Source organism: Hydractinia symbiolongicarpus, chromosome 6 (assembly GCF_029227915.1).
Source record: "Hydractinia symbiolongicarpus strain clone_291-10 chromosome 6, HSymV2.1, whole genome shotgun sequence".
Lineage (NCBI taxonomy): Eukaryota > Metazoa > Cnidaria > Hydrozoa > Anthoathecata > Hydractiniidae > Hydractinia > Hydractinia symbiolongicarpus.
Genome location: NC_079880.1, coordinates 11,283,218 through 11,298,651, shown reverse-complemented (window position 1 = coordinate 11,298,651; position 15,434 = coordinate 11,283,218). Strand labels below are relative to the sequence as shown.

The 15,434-nt window shown below is 34.9% G+C and overlaps 1 protein-coding gene across 1 annotated transcript; it reads left to right on the top strand.

The window, feature by feature from the left end:
- The first annotated feature begins 1,711 nt into the window (after positions 1-1,711).
- Positions 1,712-12,821, top strand: LOC130646997 (extracellular calcium-sensing receptor-like). Its single transcript, XM_057452696.1, has 2 exons — positions 1,712-1,902; positions 9,662-12,821. The coding sequence occupies exon 2, from the start codon at positions 9,696-9,698 to the stop codon at positions 12,585-12,587; it is 2,892 nt and encodes a 963-aa protein (XP_057308679.1). The 5' UTR covers positions 1,712-1,902; positions 9,662-9,695; the 3' UTR covers positions 12,588-12,821.
- Positions 12,822-15,434: the final 2,613 nt, after the last annotated feature.

Genomic DNA, 15,434 nt, shown 5'->3' with positions numbered 1-15,434 from the left:
AAGTTATAAAAAGTTTAAAAATTTATAACAAAAAAAATCTTCATACCATTCTATTTTTATCATGTCCGCCTTATAGAGCGTTTATAGCGAGAAATTTTATTTAGTGCAAAACAATTGAGAATTTTTTATTAGAGTTAAGCCTAAGATCAATACATACCAAGTACAGCTGTCCGTCTTATAAAGCAGTCAACTTCAGGCGGTGTCCGCTTCAGAGGAATTCGTACAGAACCAGAAATTATTGTACAGGGACTTATTACCTTTTTAACTATATATATAATAGTTTGATTCTAGCCTGCAGTCAATACAAATTCATATTATAACTGGAATAATAACACGATATTGTAAGATTTATTACTTGGCTATTTACTACTATTTTACTTTATCAGGGACTAAAAAGTCCCCTGGAAAAAGTAAAGTTAAGTTATGTGGTAGCTTGTCAAAACTAGTCGTGTGACTCGTTGAAAAATCTTTGATCACTAAAATATCAAAAACGTTTAATCATAAGTCGATTTGTTACTTTCAATCGAAAAGCAGAAATAGACAACAAGAACAAAAACACAGAGACTTTCTAAAGCTCATCGATTTATCTTTACAAAGTCCGTGTTAATTTCTTTAAATAAGCGCAAATGAATAAAACGCTCTTAACGAAATTGAAATTGAGATTGTAATAACCATTTTAACTGCTCGTAACTTTGTCTGCGAACGTATTTATAACAAAAAAGGGAAAACATATCTGTTCCAGATGTATCGTAATGTAAAAAAATATTTGCATGATAGGTCATTCCCCAAAGGTCACAATAACAATTTATGAACGCATCTTAAACATTTATGAACAAACAAATGTAAATTAGTTCAAGAAAATTTCCCTTCATTTGTTAATAGTGGTACCTCAAAAAGCAAGAATTTTAAAAAAATTTGAACCCGTAAAATTTGTTCTCTTAACACTTTTTTGTTATCAAATAATTTAAATGCAAAGTAGCTTCGTAACCATTTTGTTTTAAACATTCCAGTTAGGACAGAACAACAGTCTATTTCATCATGTAAATCTCATTATAGGATCACACTAAAAATTCAATATGCAATTTATAACGTTAGATTAAGATTCTATTTACAATGCACTTACGGTCAACTTTGAATTTTAATTCCAATTCTCACTATTTTCAACAAAAATCTATACATCAACAGCTTTGCTACCATCTTCTATTTTCATTGTAATAAACTGGACCGCTTCTTATTTCTATCATTGTTTCTTTTTTAAATTTGACTAGTTCTTTTATGGCGTTTTTATAATCTACAAAAAATCTCTGTCAATGTTTCCCAAACAAAATATTCAACTTCAATTATGCAAACGTTTGAAAAGCGTAATGGAAATCGAACAGCAGGTAAACGTAATAATGTTTTCATTTTTTGGTGAAAAATAGGATGTTATTCAATGTTTACCATTTATCGGTTCATAGACAAAGTTTTCAAACAAGAAAAAAGAAGTTTTTATTTATTAATTTATTTATTTCACGCATCCAGCTTGTCACAAAGGTTAGAAAAGCAGATTTCCCCATATTTTTACGCTTAATAAAAGTTGAAATGTAAGATAAAATCAATTTTTTAATTTTTTATATTTAAATGAAAATACTATTATAATGAAAGGCACATATGTTTTCTTAAAGTTTGGGTAAAAATTAGAAATGCAAATTTAAATAGCATCTAATGAATGGATCAAGCGGAATTTGGAAGTTCCTTGCAGCTAAAGACAACGTTCGGAAGGATATCAAACATTCTGTAAATACGTTAAGACTTGAATTTGGTCTATGAGAAATTTAAAACTGGTGTTTGTTTTTCATACTTGCGTAATCTAGCTCTTGGCAGTTTATACAACTTTGATCAATTTTCTTTACAGGTCTAAAGGTTAGTACTTTCAATATCTTTAAAAATCATTGCTTGGAATTTTTCGGTTAAAAATGCGTGTACGCAAAGGGCCATTCAATTTCTCGTTGATAAAACTTGGTTTTTGACACAGAAAATGTCAATATCCTTATCTATTTAACATTAGCTCACCTTAGTGTTTCCAATTTTGAATTTCAATTCGGGTGAAATCAAATTTGAATTTTGGATTTCTTCGATTTAAAGTTTCGATTCCTCTTTACTATGTTTTTCAATTTTGGGAGTTTGATTATTTTTTTAATTTCACACGTTACGCAGGTCACCTGTTTAGATTTCCGACATTGTTTTTTCTAGTCACCACTAAGGAGGGTTGTCGCGTATGTTAGTTCATTCACTTATTTTTACTCTGTCAGACAATAGCCTAGAGAAAAGTTCAGACTAACAAATTTTTCTTGTCTACCAACCACAAAGGAGGGTGTTGCGCATGTAAATCTGTAACCTTATTCGCGAATGTGTCTTTCTTCACTCGTCCCTCTACTCTTTGATACACAATGGAAAATGTATCGATGGAACATTTATCGCAACTTTTGAATGATAAAAAACCACACAAAGAGATCAGCGATATTTTTAAATCCATGTACGCTGGAGAAGGAGGCTTAAGCGAAAGATCAGTGAAGTGATTTTGCAGTAAGTATAACATGACTTCGCGGAAGTCACAAGAAGAAATAAACAGATTGATAGCATCAGCATTAAGAGAGGTATATATTCAAATGTTCTCATCTTATTTTATTTAAATTTCATAAACACATAAGAGATGAATATACTTTTCAACGTTTTAGGGTTGGACCCACGTACAGACGAAAAATGATGACAGGCTACATAAGACAAAAACACAATTTGAATGTTAGTCAAAAACGTGTTGCCAAAGCATTGACAATTGTCTCACCAGCAAATCAAGAAAGGAGGAGGACGGAAACCGAGCGGTTGCTGAATCCAGTGCCATATCAGGCGGATTACTTTGGTCATAAGCTACATATTAACCAGAACGAAAAGGTGGAAATGTATAGAGTAACTCTTGTTGTAGCTATAGATGGACATACCCGGTATGTTACGGCAGGAACAACAATGGCAATTAAAAACAACGTTAAAATACATGAAAAATATATACAGGTGAGAATTTCTTATCTTTAATCACATTAAAATGTTTCGTGAATATATTTAAATGTAGTTTTTTAAGCATATATTCCAACAATACGTTATTTCTTTTCCTCAGAAAAACCTGGGTAACATACAGAATACCTGATTAACTGCGAGTTGATTGCGGTAGAGAATTTTATTTAATCCTTGGAATGCAAGAGCATTTAGCAACACTTCGTGGAAATCAAGCAATAGAATGTTATCGAGAAACAGAATTAAAGCAGGTTAGCAAGAAAAAAAATAATCATGGCATTATAATACGCGGGATATTTGTTTCTTAATTATATCCTTTTAGACCCTTCTATTGAATGGTTTTGGGTGAAGGTAAACTGTCTTGTAAGATATCCTTTAAATACAGTTCTTGTATTGATGGAAAATGAAGAGATCATTGATATTTCAAACGACTGCGTAAAATTTTGTGTATCATTTGTTGCTTGCTTGGTAGCGTGTTATGGTCTTCAGATTGTTATTTCTTCGTGGAATAGTCACTCTATTCCAGGTATATATCTTTATAAACAATTTAATAATTATTGTTGTATCTCTTTATACCAAATCCATTTATTTAGCAGAACATTATGGTTCCAAATGACCCCTTAGTGTTTTACAGCGAAATTGTTGTAAAAAAATGCAATAAGCAATGCAAACAAGGTTGTCCGTATGGTTTGTATTGCTTGATTCCCAAATTTATTTTGTTAGGCAGAGGCGTGCCGTCAGTAATTAAAACCAGAAGTAATGGGATCGTGCCGTTGATGGCAGAAATTGTACCAAATGGAGAAGGAGCTAAATTACTTTACATGCAGTGGTACCCTGAATTAACGATTTCCAGTGATAATGTGTTTGGAGTCGATCCACTTTTCAATTCGCCAAGCCTTTTATCAGAAAGAATGCGGGAGTTTGAAAGCTGTTGCGGTATTTCTGACCTTTTTGGATCTCTAGCGAATGAAACAATTGACAATTTCCGAGAAGCTCTTCTAATATTTTTGTCGACTTTCTATTTTGGGCGAATAATAATAATGTTTGTTAGGGTAAGTGAAAGCACTCGTTGGAATATTCGGATGAAAAGAGCTTTCCCAGACATGGACCACGTGAGCAAAGAACAATAGAATTAGCCAATCAAAAACCTTAATTACTCCGATTTCCCGGTGGTAAGAAAAATTACGCTGCGTCTCCTGGCTAAATATTTCTAAAGACTTCTAAAATACTATTTAAACTTTCTACAGTATAAGCGTTCATATCACTCGAACGACAGTGTTGGCACCGCTCCTCGTTTACTGCCCATTGTAAAATGCAGTTCGCACAACCGAGAATTTGTTTGCAGCAGGACGATAAATTGATTGGTGGTGCAGCTAAATCGTTGCAAACGAGACATTGAAACGCGTCAACCAAAGGGGCTTTTATTCTGTGCATTTGTAACGATCTCTTCAACGCTTCTGCATCTTCACTGCGACATTCTACAGCCACCTTAGACTTCATAGACGCCTTTATTTCTTCCAGTTTGATGTCATCTAAAAGTTAAAGTTAAAACATTTTAAATCCAATACGTCGCAGTATAAGAAAGCCCTAGGAGTTTTAGTCACAATATGTCACCTGACTGTGGCGTTACAGTTGTCTAATTAGTGTTGGAGGTACTGTGTGAGCGTACAAAGATTGTTGACACACAGAATACTTTCCGTGAATTGCATTTCCAAAACGACACGCCTGTTGAAAGAAGGCTTTTCTTTAGTAGAAACAATACAATAGTTCAGAAAAATTATCAAAGAAAATTGAGAAAGTAAGACTATACCTCTTGTTGTTGGTGAATCTTCATACATTTGAAGATATAATTGTACTACAATCGTGGACAAAAATATTGAGACTAAGGCAGTTTTTTACTCGTTATCCAAATATGGACAAAGCAGTCAAATAGTCAATACTCTGCAGCCGGCAGGCTGCAAAGTCGCTACTTTTGCACACAAGTAGGCCAGGCAGAGAGGGTTGAAAAGTTGCTAGTCACATTCTTTAGCACGCCCGCATACCGAAATAATTCACGTCGGGGACCACGAAGGCCCCGAAATTCGTGATTAATAGCCTTGCTGACGTCAGCAATAATTAGCACATTTTAAGAATTTTGTATTTCCCAAATAACCTAAGATCCGAAGTCCTAATTCCACTCTGAACATTCACAAGTGAACTTTGACAAGTTCAAGATGTGTGAATCTAATATAGAATGAGCCTACGCAATTACTTGTGGTGGCGAACTTCGAAATTCGTTGTCTTATGCCAACATATTGTGACCATGATTGTAGTACTATATTTGTATGGTTGAGCATGTTAATGGCGGCACTAGTTATGCTTCTAACTTTTGCGTTCTCTTTGTTGATTTACGCATACACCATTCTCACATGATCACTTTCAGCTTAAGACAATATAATTTGCTTTACAACTGTTAGTGTTAACAATCTCACAAATAATTAGCCATAAGTAATTACTTATTTTTTTCCCTTGGGTTCCGCCAATATAAACTTCAACGAAAACGTCTCCGGTAAAGCGTTACTTCGTTTTCTCGCTGCCGAAGTTGTCCTAGTGGAAGAAGCGTAGCTATATGTAAAAATAGACAGCTATAAAGGCAAAGATTAATCACCATACGAAAAAATAATCTTTTAAAAAGAGAATTACTTATCGCTTGACAAAAATATGTTCAGAATTATATGCAGATAACTCACAATTAAAGGGTTCTTTAAAAAAAAACGCTGAACTGTTTTAGACGTTCGCCTTTTAACAAAGTGAACAATTATTTAAAGAGCTCAACAATATTTTTAAGAATTAGAAACCCATTTAAAACCCAAAATGTTCTTAACTTGCTTTAAATTGTTCTTCAATGCCTTATGTTTTTATATGGTTTGTTCTTATGTAAAAAAAATGGGTACTATGTAAAACGATGTTTATCCTGGTCTGCTTCTTCTCTCTTGAGTTCGAAAAATCCCAAACTGTGGGTATGGAGCATCTATATGCTACGTATTTACAGCACTTTCTCCTTCTACTGCGTAACGTATTCCTTCGACAGCCTGTGACAAACATTGGAAGGTACCGTCCTCGTACGGAAACTCAGAGCTACCGAAATCTTCAGTAAGGTATACTGTATCCGCCTGAAGCTATAACATAATTTGAGTATGTCAGAGGAAAGTCAATTTCAGCTAGTTGGTGTAAGCAGCATTAGATGACAGATTATTTTACCTTAAATATCGTTGCGAGTCGTTCTACTGTTACTTGCGATCTTCTTAAAGTCCTATCCATGCCTCTTTCACCATCAATACGAAAGGTGAACGTTGGATCCATGGCTTCATCAGACAGTGTTGTGTTGGAACAATGTCCCCTGATGCGCCTTTTATTAGCAGAATTCGCGTGGATTCCCGACAACAATTAAGACAAAGAACAATAATGCCTTATATGGTGTGCCATGGGGTGGAGTATTGTTTGTTGTGTTAGGCCCAGTGTTTATCTAGAATAGGTTCAGACGGTGTTTGGTGAAAAAATGAGACACAGGAAGAGGAAAAAAGGACGGTACGGAAATACCCATCAAGATAAAAATATAACAAAATGAAAATAAAAAAAAAAAAAAATGTCGAATTAAAGAATACAGAAAGTTGAAAAAATATATTAAACATTGAAAATAGTCAGAAATCCAAAATTGAAAAAATCCAAAATTCGAAATTGAAAAATTGAAAATCCAAAATTGAAAAAATTCAAAATTCGATTTCAAACGATTGGAAATCCAAAATTGGAAACCCTAAATTGAGTTAAGTGTTGAATAGATGAAAATATTGAGATTTTCTGGGCCAAAAACCAAGTTTTAACAACGAAAAATTGAATAGCCCTTTGGGTGCACGCCTTGTTAAACCTTCTGTGTTAGTTTAATTGTCAAAACTTTTGCAGGTTGAAACGAAATTTTCCAAAAAACGGCGGTTCGCAAAAATAAACGGGAAAAATTTCGGTTAAAAATTGTCTATATCAGTTTTAAATTTAGGTTCAATTTCTGAAATTTTTATACTGTAGAATCTCTTTAAAGCGGACATCATTGGTGCAAAAAAAAAGTGTCCGTCTCATAGAGGTGTCCGCTTTATGGAGATTGTATCCAAATATCACTTTTAGATACGTTTTGTCTTTGTTCTATTCCCTTCAAATTAAGAAAATGAGACATATAATTTGATAAATGCAAACTTGTAATATTCATACACTCTACTGTTATACAAACAAAAATAAATACCAACTAAAAAATACATTGTTTTTTATAATCTACTCAAAGAAATCTCGGATTAAAGTTTGCTTTCCTTTTTATATTTGGATTTTCTCCATATTTTCGTAACTGATGACAGCATTCTTGACTTTCTTGGGCAATAATAGGTTGCTTTTTTCATGTGTCTATTTTGCATATGCTTTTTCAAGGGAAAATGTCATTTGGTGCGAAAGAAAGTGTCCGCCTTTATCTGTCCGTCTTATAAAGGTTTTTTTTGTAAGAGTTTGAACTGAAATCAGTCCGTTCCAAGGAAGGTGTCCAGGTGTCCGCTTTAGACCATGTCCGCTTTAGAGAGATTCCACTTTAGTTAACTTTTGGGTAGTTCGCAAAACTTTCTAAAACAATAGATTTGCGGCAGTTTATGTTCGCTAAATCCAATTTTTTTTCCTTTTGCCGAAAGCTTCCGCGAAACTTTCCGCACTTAATTAATTCTCCGACATTTTTTTTTGTCATAAATTAAAAGTTGGTTGAAAGTTCGTGCTCTAGAAGCTCTTTATCCTTAAAGCACAACGCCATATTCGCACTCCCTAGCTTCTACACTCTTTCACAGCAGATTAAGGACTTGACATCTTAGTTAATTAAACCTGAATGCTTGGACAGCGCAAATTGTTAACGACGGTAGCATTCTCTTCATTTTTTAATGTTAACGCCAAGAGCAAATATGTTATTGTTGCCTTTACGGAGAAAGCGAAATGTATTTAGTAATTTTGATCCTATTTTAAGTGAACATTTTAATATACGTTAATTGAGGAATCATGTGATTATTTAACAAAGCCATTAACACCTGTTTTTAGTAAAAATATACGTTGCAAATTGCTCTGAATATAATCGCGAATTATTATTTATTAGTACTTAGTGTTTCTTTATAATGCATCCCTCGTTGCGGAAACATACCGTCCTTTATGTGTCAACAAATAAGACATATTACCATTAACATGAAAATTATTTCGAATTTAATTGGTTAAGAGGAGATAGATATATGATATATTCGGAGTACATTTTCTCATATTTAAAGTGCAAAATATTGAAAAAAATATTGAAAAAAAATTCATAATGGCAGAACTTGGCGGGATATTTTTGTAAACATATCTAGTTTACGAATGTTAGCTTAGAATTGTGTTTTAAGATGAAAAAAAACAATTCATATTAACATCTTCTTTAGCTTATTTGGATCAATTTTGCCCTGAAATGTTATCTGTGTGAATAAGTTTAAATTTAGTTCATCTTCACTGTGCCAAATTTTATGAAAAAGATCAAACAGTCTTAATTATTGGACCAATTTTTGCCTAAAACGACGTTTAGGTGACAAAAGAGACATTGATTTCACCAGGAAGTTATGAAGCAAAAATTAACGTCGTACTTCGGCTACTCTGTACTTCTACATAATTATAAGTATGCTGGCCTAAATAAATCATTTATATTGTAATTAAAATGTAAATAAACAAACAAACAAATAAAATATATTATTATATTTCATAAAAATTAGGCACAAAACTGCAGAAGAAAGTCCGCGATTCACGGAAAGTATTATCGTGAAATTTTTCGGGTAGCGAATTGTCGTTTACCGATGTATTCACACATTGAAAATGGGGATTTTAAGCGGCAGTATCACTATCGTTCGGCTGGCACCACAGTGTAGCTGCTAAGCTAAGTATCTACTCTTTTATGTTAATTCTATAATAAAATGAAGAAAAAAAGATTATTAAATGCAAGGAAATAGCCAGGATCCACAGGGTTTGAATCAGGACATCTCTACTTACTGAGCAAGAAAATAAACCACTCGAACACCAACCACTTGTATGCTTTAGACATTTTGGAGGACGTTCTCCAGCAAAAATCTCAGCAAGTATTCAAAAAAATTAATTCGTTTTCACTTTTACAGGTTTTTTTCTGATGATAAACTATCATCAAAATTACAGCTGACACCTGAATCATTCAAATGTGCTATAAATCAGTTCCGTCTGTTCGTGTTATCTTCACCAGAGAAACCAGAAAAAGTCGTTTACCTAGCGCCTAAATCTCGTCCTCATTTTTTGTGGTTTGTGTGCCCCAATCCGCGATCCGCGAGACTATGTTTGAAGTCAAAGAAACAACAACATCTACATTTCCCAACTCCGGACTTTTCAAAATATTTTAAGTTATCGTACTGGTAACTACTTCTCGCTATCTTGTATTGGTCTGAATTTTTGATCAAAGCAGATGTTTTTTTCTTGTTTTACATTAAAATGTCATACAATAATGTTAAAATGTTTACTTTGTTATTGTTTCATGAGTCTATCTACACACTCCTCTATCTTTCTTTGTTTTATTTAGACCAACAAAGAGACACTTTCACATACCGATCATTATGTATGGGCGTCACATTTTTATTCTTATACTTGCCAGTATTGGTGTGACAATTGCTCTAAATTGTCCAGATGTTAGAGTATCTGAATATAGTAAGAAAAGTGGTACAAAATGGCGTTTAACAAGCATTCGTAGTGGTAATTACACTATACAGGGTTTACTAACGCTAGCTACTTCCGAATCTGATTGTTCCGTTGTGTCACGCGATGGTCTCGTACGTTCGTATGCAGTCAAATATGCAATTGACAAAGCCAATAAGGACGAAAGCATGACCCGTTGGGCAACATTAGGCCTGCAATTGGACGATATCTGCAGGAGTCTACCAATGACGATGGCAAGAGCCATTGAGATCATTTCCTTTCATCGTCCAAATTCTGTTTGTCGAATGAATTTCTTGAAATGTGATGGTGATGTCAAACGCGCAGATGTAAAGAAAGCAATAGCAGTAATTGGTACTCAGACAAGTTTTACCACCATCCCTCTTGCAAGCTTGATGTCTATGTATTATATCCCTCAAGTGAGTTATGCTGCTTCCAGCAAGAAGAAACTATTCAAGTCATTCTTCAGAACAATCCCATCAGTTAAGAGTCAAATACTGGCTATGTTGGATATTTTTGCCAGATTTAATTGGACCTATGTGTTTGCCATTGGCTCAGACGATGATTATGGAAAACCTGCAGTTTCTGATTTAAAGAGGGAGGCCTCAAATAGAAATGTATGTATATCACATGACGAATACATACTATACCAGTCTCAGAAAACAAAACAAAGTGTGGTGGATGTTGTAAAGAAAATCAAAGCAACTCCAAAGGCGAAGGTTGTTGTATTGTTTTGTTACGTGAATGGTTTGGGTAACTACATCTTAGAAGAGGCAGCTAAGCAAGGAGTTGACCGGGTATGGCTTACTAGCGAAGCGTGGAACCCTGATGCTGCTAGGTTAAGCATGAATTTACAAAATCAAGTCAAAGGAATCTTAACAGTATCGTTAAAAACATATAAATTAAAACATTTAGTTGAATACATGGAAGAGCAGATAAAGAATGATTGGGCCTGCAACATGTGGTTAAAGAATTATTTGAAAAACAGCGAGTTTAGATGTGAACCCATTGGAATATCAGCGGATAAAACCATGTTGACGGGAAATAATTGCAATGTGAGCATAAGCCACGTTGTTGATACATTAAGTGTGATGCCAGGGAAGATAGACAGTCTTATTGATTCAGTGACTGCGGTGACTGTTGCTGTTAAAAGACTCTTACAAAAACTCTGCAGTGACAATAACACAACGTGCAACAATCTTGAGTTTACAGACAAAGAAATGCGGCAACTTACCGCTGAGATGTTCAATGTTTCTTTTGTGAACGACCAAAACTTGACAGTTTCTTTCAACGACGCCGGGGATCCAAAATTTTCCTTCTATACTATTGAAAACTTACAAGTAGTTAACGGTTCCTACGTGTTTGTTCCTGTTGGTAATTGGAGTGAGCTGGAAGAATTAGGTAGTCGTTTAAAACTTGACCTGGCTAAAATTAAATGGCCTCACTGGTTTGAAAATAATTTGGACAAGAAACATCCGATTTCGCGTTGTAGTGAGAAATGCGTACCAGGCGAAGCTGTTTTTGGCCGAGTTGATTGTTGTTGGGGATGTATTAAATGCCAAAAGAACAATTACACTTCCACGTATATGGAAACAGCTTGTAGATCATGTGGTAAGTATCACTACACTGATCCCAAAAACACGAGATGTATTCTGAAACCGATCTTGTGGTTAGAGATGTCTAAACCTGCTGGGATGTCCATTATTATAATCAGTTTGCTTGGAATGATCGTTATGATTATGGCCTGTATCATCCTGTTCAAATATCGACATCTCCTCACTCCTAACGATCCGGCGCCGCATTTGATCAACTTTGCATGTGTTTTGCTGATTCTTACATTTGTTTACGGTCCATTGCACATCACAGAGCCTACGAACGAGCTTTGTCAAACTCAAGAATCTATATTCTTTTTGTTACTGATGATGTATTCCGCCATCTCGTTGATCAAATCCAAATACATGATTAGTTATCTGCAAAAACATGCCGAAAGATCGTTCAATGGCAACCTGTTGTTGGCACAGTTAACGTTCCTCGCCATATTGTTTCTCATCGAGCTACTGTCTGTTATTGTGTGGTTGTATATTGATAATGTCCAAGTTGAAGAGGTTCAACATGTAGATGTCCATGAAATTTGGAAAAAGTGTGAAGTTTCCTTTACCGTTGCTCGACTTCTTTCTACTTTGATTCCGTGCATTGTGTTGATCATAGCCACCTTTGGCGCCTTCCGTGAAAGAAACCAGGAGCATTCCTTTTACGAGCCCAAATTCCTGATTTTCTGTTGCATTGCTTCGTGCATTACCATGGTAGCGCATTTACCAACGTTCATATTTGTTGTTGGAATCTACAAAACGCTTGTGATGCCATTCACGCTAGATGTGCTTTCTTTTAATTTCATGGTGTGTTTAGTTTATCCAAAGATTTACGTTGCGGTGATGCGTCACAGACGTGAAATCTGCGAATATCCAATGAAACCAGGCACGGCCAGAAGAAAGAAAGAAGAGAAAAAAGTCGTACGAACGAAGAGCACGCCGACATCAAGTAATCAGAGAACGGAATCTAGTATAATAGACGAGTCAACTGTGACTAAAGATCAATCCATGTACGAACCAAACGATGACCTGATAAGAACAGATCAGCCTGATTACATGGCGATGGATTGCGCAAAGGTTAAGGAGAACGCTGATGATACAATCAAGTCAGCAGAAGAGATTGGATTGGAGGACGTCGACTACATATTACAAGGAGAAAAGCCTCCTCCGTACGACGACTTGCGTTACAAGGGCATAAAAATGTAAGCGCGAGGACAGATTGCTGACAGTTCCACTCAATAAGAAATCCATCAGAATCTCTCAGGATTCGTTTTACGTCAGTACATGCAAACAAAATTGAAGAAACTAGATTTCCTTAAACGTAATAAAAATACGACATAACTAATTATTATAAATAACTATTACCTTATTTAAGTGTTACAGTACAAGCGCCCAGAAAACTACAGAAAAATTACCTGACAATATGAACTTTTTTTTTGTCTAGAACCAATTTTTCCGGAAATTTAAGAGATCTCTATAGAAGATGAGCATCATGAACATCTTCCAGCTATCTGGAAGATAATTTCCTCTGTCAGAAACTTAATTTGACTGAATATAAAAGCGTTTGACGAAATTAGCGATGTTCTTATCAGCAAATAAAATTGGAAATAAAATTATAAAAATTATTAAATATATTATACTTTAGACCAATCTAGATAGTTAGGAAAATACTCACGGAGGAATCACCATAAACTTGAAGAAATTCATTTGTAATTTTAGGTCCCAACGTATCAATTTATGCAGCTTTTAGGCTAACTTGGTTGCCTGTACTCCTTTGTAAGAACTTAAGAGAGGGTGCAAAGAATAGCATTACATGTCAATGCTGAACAAGAATGATAGTCCGTTAAATGCCTAAAAATGGCCTAAATTAAAAACTTTTATGCTGATGGTTGCATTTCTATTTTTTATAAATAAATGCAATCAGTGGATAGACGTTGATAAAAAAAGTTGTTTCGAATAATGGTTTGTTTTCATTAAACGTCTTGCCGTTGTGTAACGAATATAAAATTTAATTAGTATAGACCTTGGCGATAATTTGCCGCTCCTATTTAAGGCTAGCTACTTTCATTTAACTGCATCTCCCGCTATAGTGCTGTGCGGAATTGAACAAAATCTCTAATTTTGTGTAAGTAGGTATAAATAAATGTAAAGGTGATGTAAAAATAATAAGCATGGTAAAGAGCATGAGACAAATTGGTATTTCGATAACGTACGATATAACAGTTTCGAAAGCAAGGCACTTGGTAGAGGCACACGATGTAACGCGGTTGAATGGAATGGAGGGTCCGTTGACATGTACGAGACTTTGGAGCAATTCATCTATTGAAGTTTAGAAATTACAATGTAGAACGACCTTAAAACAACCAGTTTCACTTCGTTTTATTTCATGCAGTTGGTTTTACCTTCTCCTTAGCTCTATATAAAATGTAGACGAAGATTTATCATCACACATTCGTGCTTACTCCAATCGCACCTCTGATTATGACGGACGAGCATGTAAGTAAAATAAATTAGAGCAACTTTGTACATCGCAAGCATACTACCTGGCAGCAAGCGGGATGTAATGGGTGGCCCCCAAAACTAATAGCTGCAGAGTAGCCCACTACACAACGTACGGTAGCAACGCAAGCAGGCAGCTTGTACATTTGTTTAAGAGAAGTTCACTCTTGGGTTACCTGCTATTTTATTCTCGTTTTCAAAAGTGTTAGTGATCAAACCAAATTTTTTTATTGTTAATTTCGGCCGAAGTAAGTTCAACACTGTTTCCTTATCGTGTAAGCAAACGTCTTTAAATATTAATCAGACTTTTTTTTAAACACGAGGCGAAAGAGAATGGGTGCTAATCTGATTCGATCATAGTTGGAGGTTGTGAGAAATATCTTTTGCGTTAAATTAGTATGAAACTGTTGCGATAATGAGGTGAAATAAACGACGTTATTACAATTCGTTGTCTTAGGAATGTCTAATAACAATGCACGATTATTTAAAGGACATTCAAACTTAAGGCTGTTTTCACGGACAAGAACAGAACAGAACAAAAAATTTATGCTAGTAATTTCGTTTACGTACAAAACGCAAAAAAAAGGTTTCAGTCGATTCTCTGGCACGGAACGGAAATTTTCAAATCGCGTGATGTAAACGTTTGAAGCGCGCATGCTCAAAAGCATTTCTGTTCTTGTCTGTTCTGTTCCGCAGAACATTTTCTTAAAGAGGAGAAAACAGCCTTAAAAATTAGTTACTAAAAAACCGCCACCTGATAATTATACCTATTTTCTAATTCGTACGTCAAACGAAAATAACTTTATTTTTTATTATCTTTACTTCTTTATCACTTCTAGTAGAGTTAGTCTAGAAAGAACTAGTAGAGTCAGTCTAGAAAGGTATAGCAAGTGTCATGCAATATTTAACACAAAATATACCGTATATATATTCCTCAATATATGTCATACAAATATCATTCTAATCTAAGGAGGGGGGAGGGGGGTCAATTCTATCGACTTGTAATGAGTCGTAAGACGATACATTCGTAGACTAGGACACGTGACAAGGGCGCGCAAAAGGAACAATTAAATTCATAAATACTAGTCAGTGGTCCGTGTAAAAACCCACGGCTTCGCCCGTTTTTCTTATACCGCTATGCATGCGACTCGATTTTGGGTGACAGACAAACAGAGCATACTGGTATTTAAATATAGATGCGTATTTGTTTTGCGGCAGTTACTTATACCAAAATTGGTTTGAGGTGATCACTGCAAGTAAAAAGAAGACGCGTGGCGTGAAAAACATTGGCATCGTACGTTTGTTTTCTTGTCGCCGTTTAAATTGGAATTTACACTCATTTTTCTTATTGACAAAACAACTTTCTGAAGGCTAGACAACAGTGTTTCTTGTCGTCTTGTTTTGTGTTTTTGATAATAAAGAGAGTACTAATTGAATTCCGAATGTCCATAACGACCATTTAAAAAGCGTGCGGTTGAAATTTGCTGTAATGCGAGTGTAATTTGTAGTAGATGACGTCTTTATGCTACAACAATGTAGAATTACAGCCAATAT

Excerpts from the sequence above, each read along its gene's own strand:
- LOC130646997 (XM_057452696.1), top strand. The coding sequence starts at position 9,696 with ATGTATGGGCGTCACATTTTTATTCTTATACTTGCCAGTATTGGTGTG.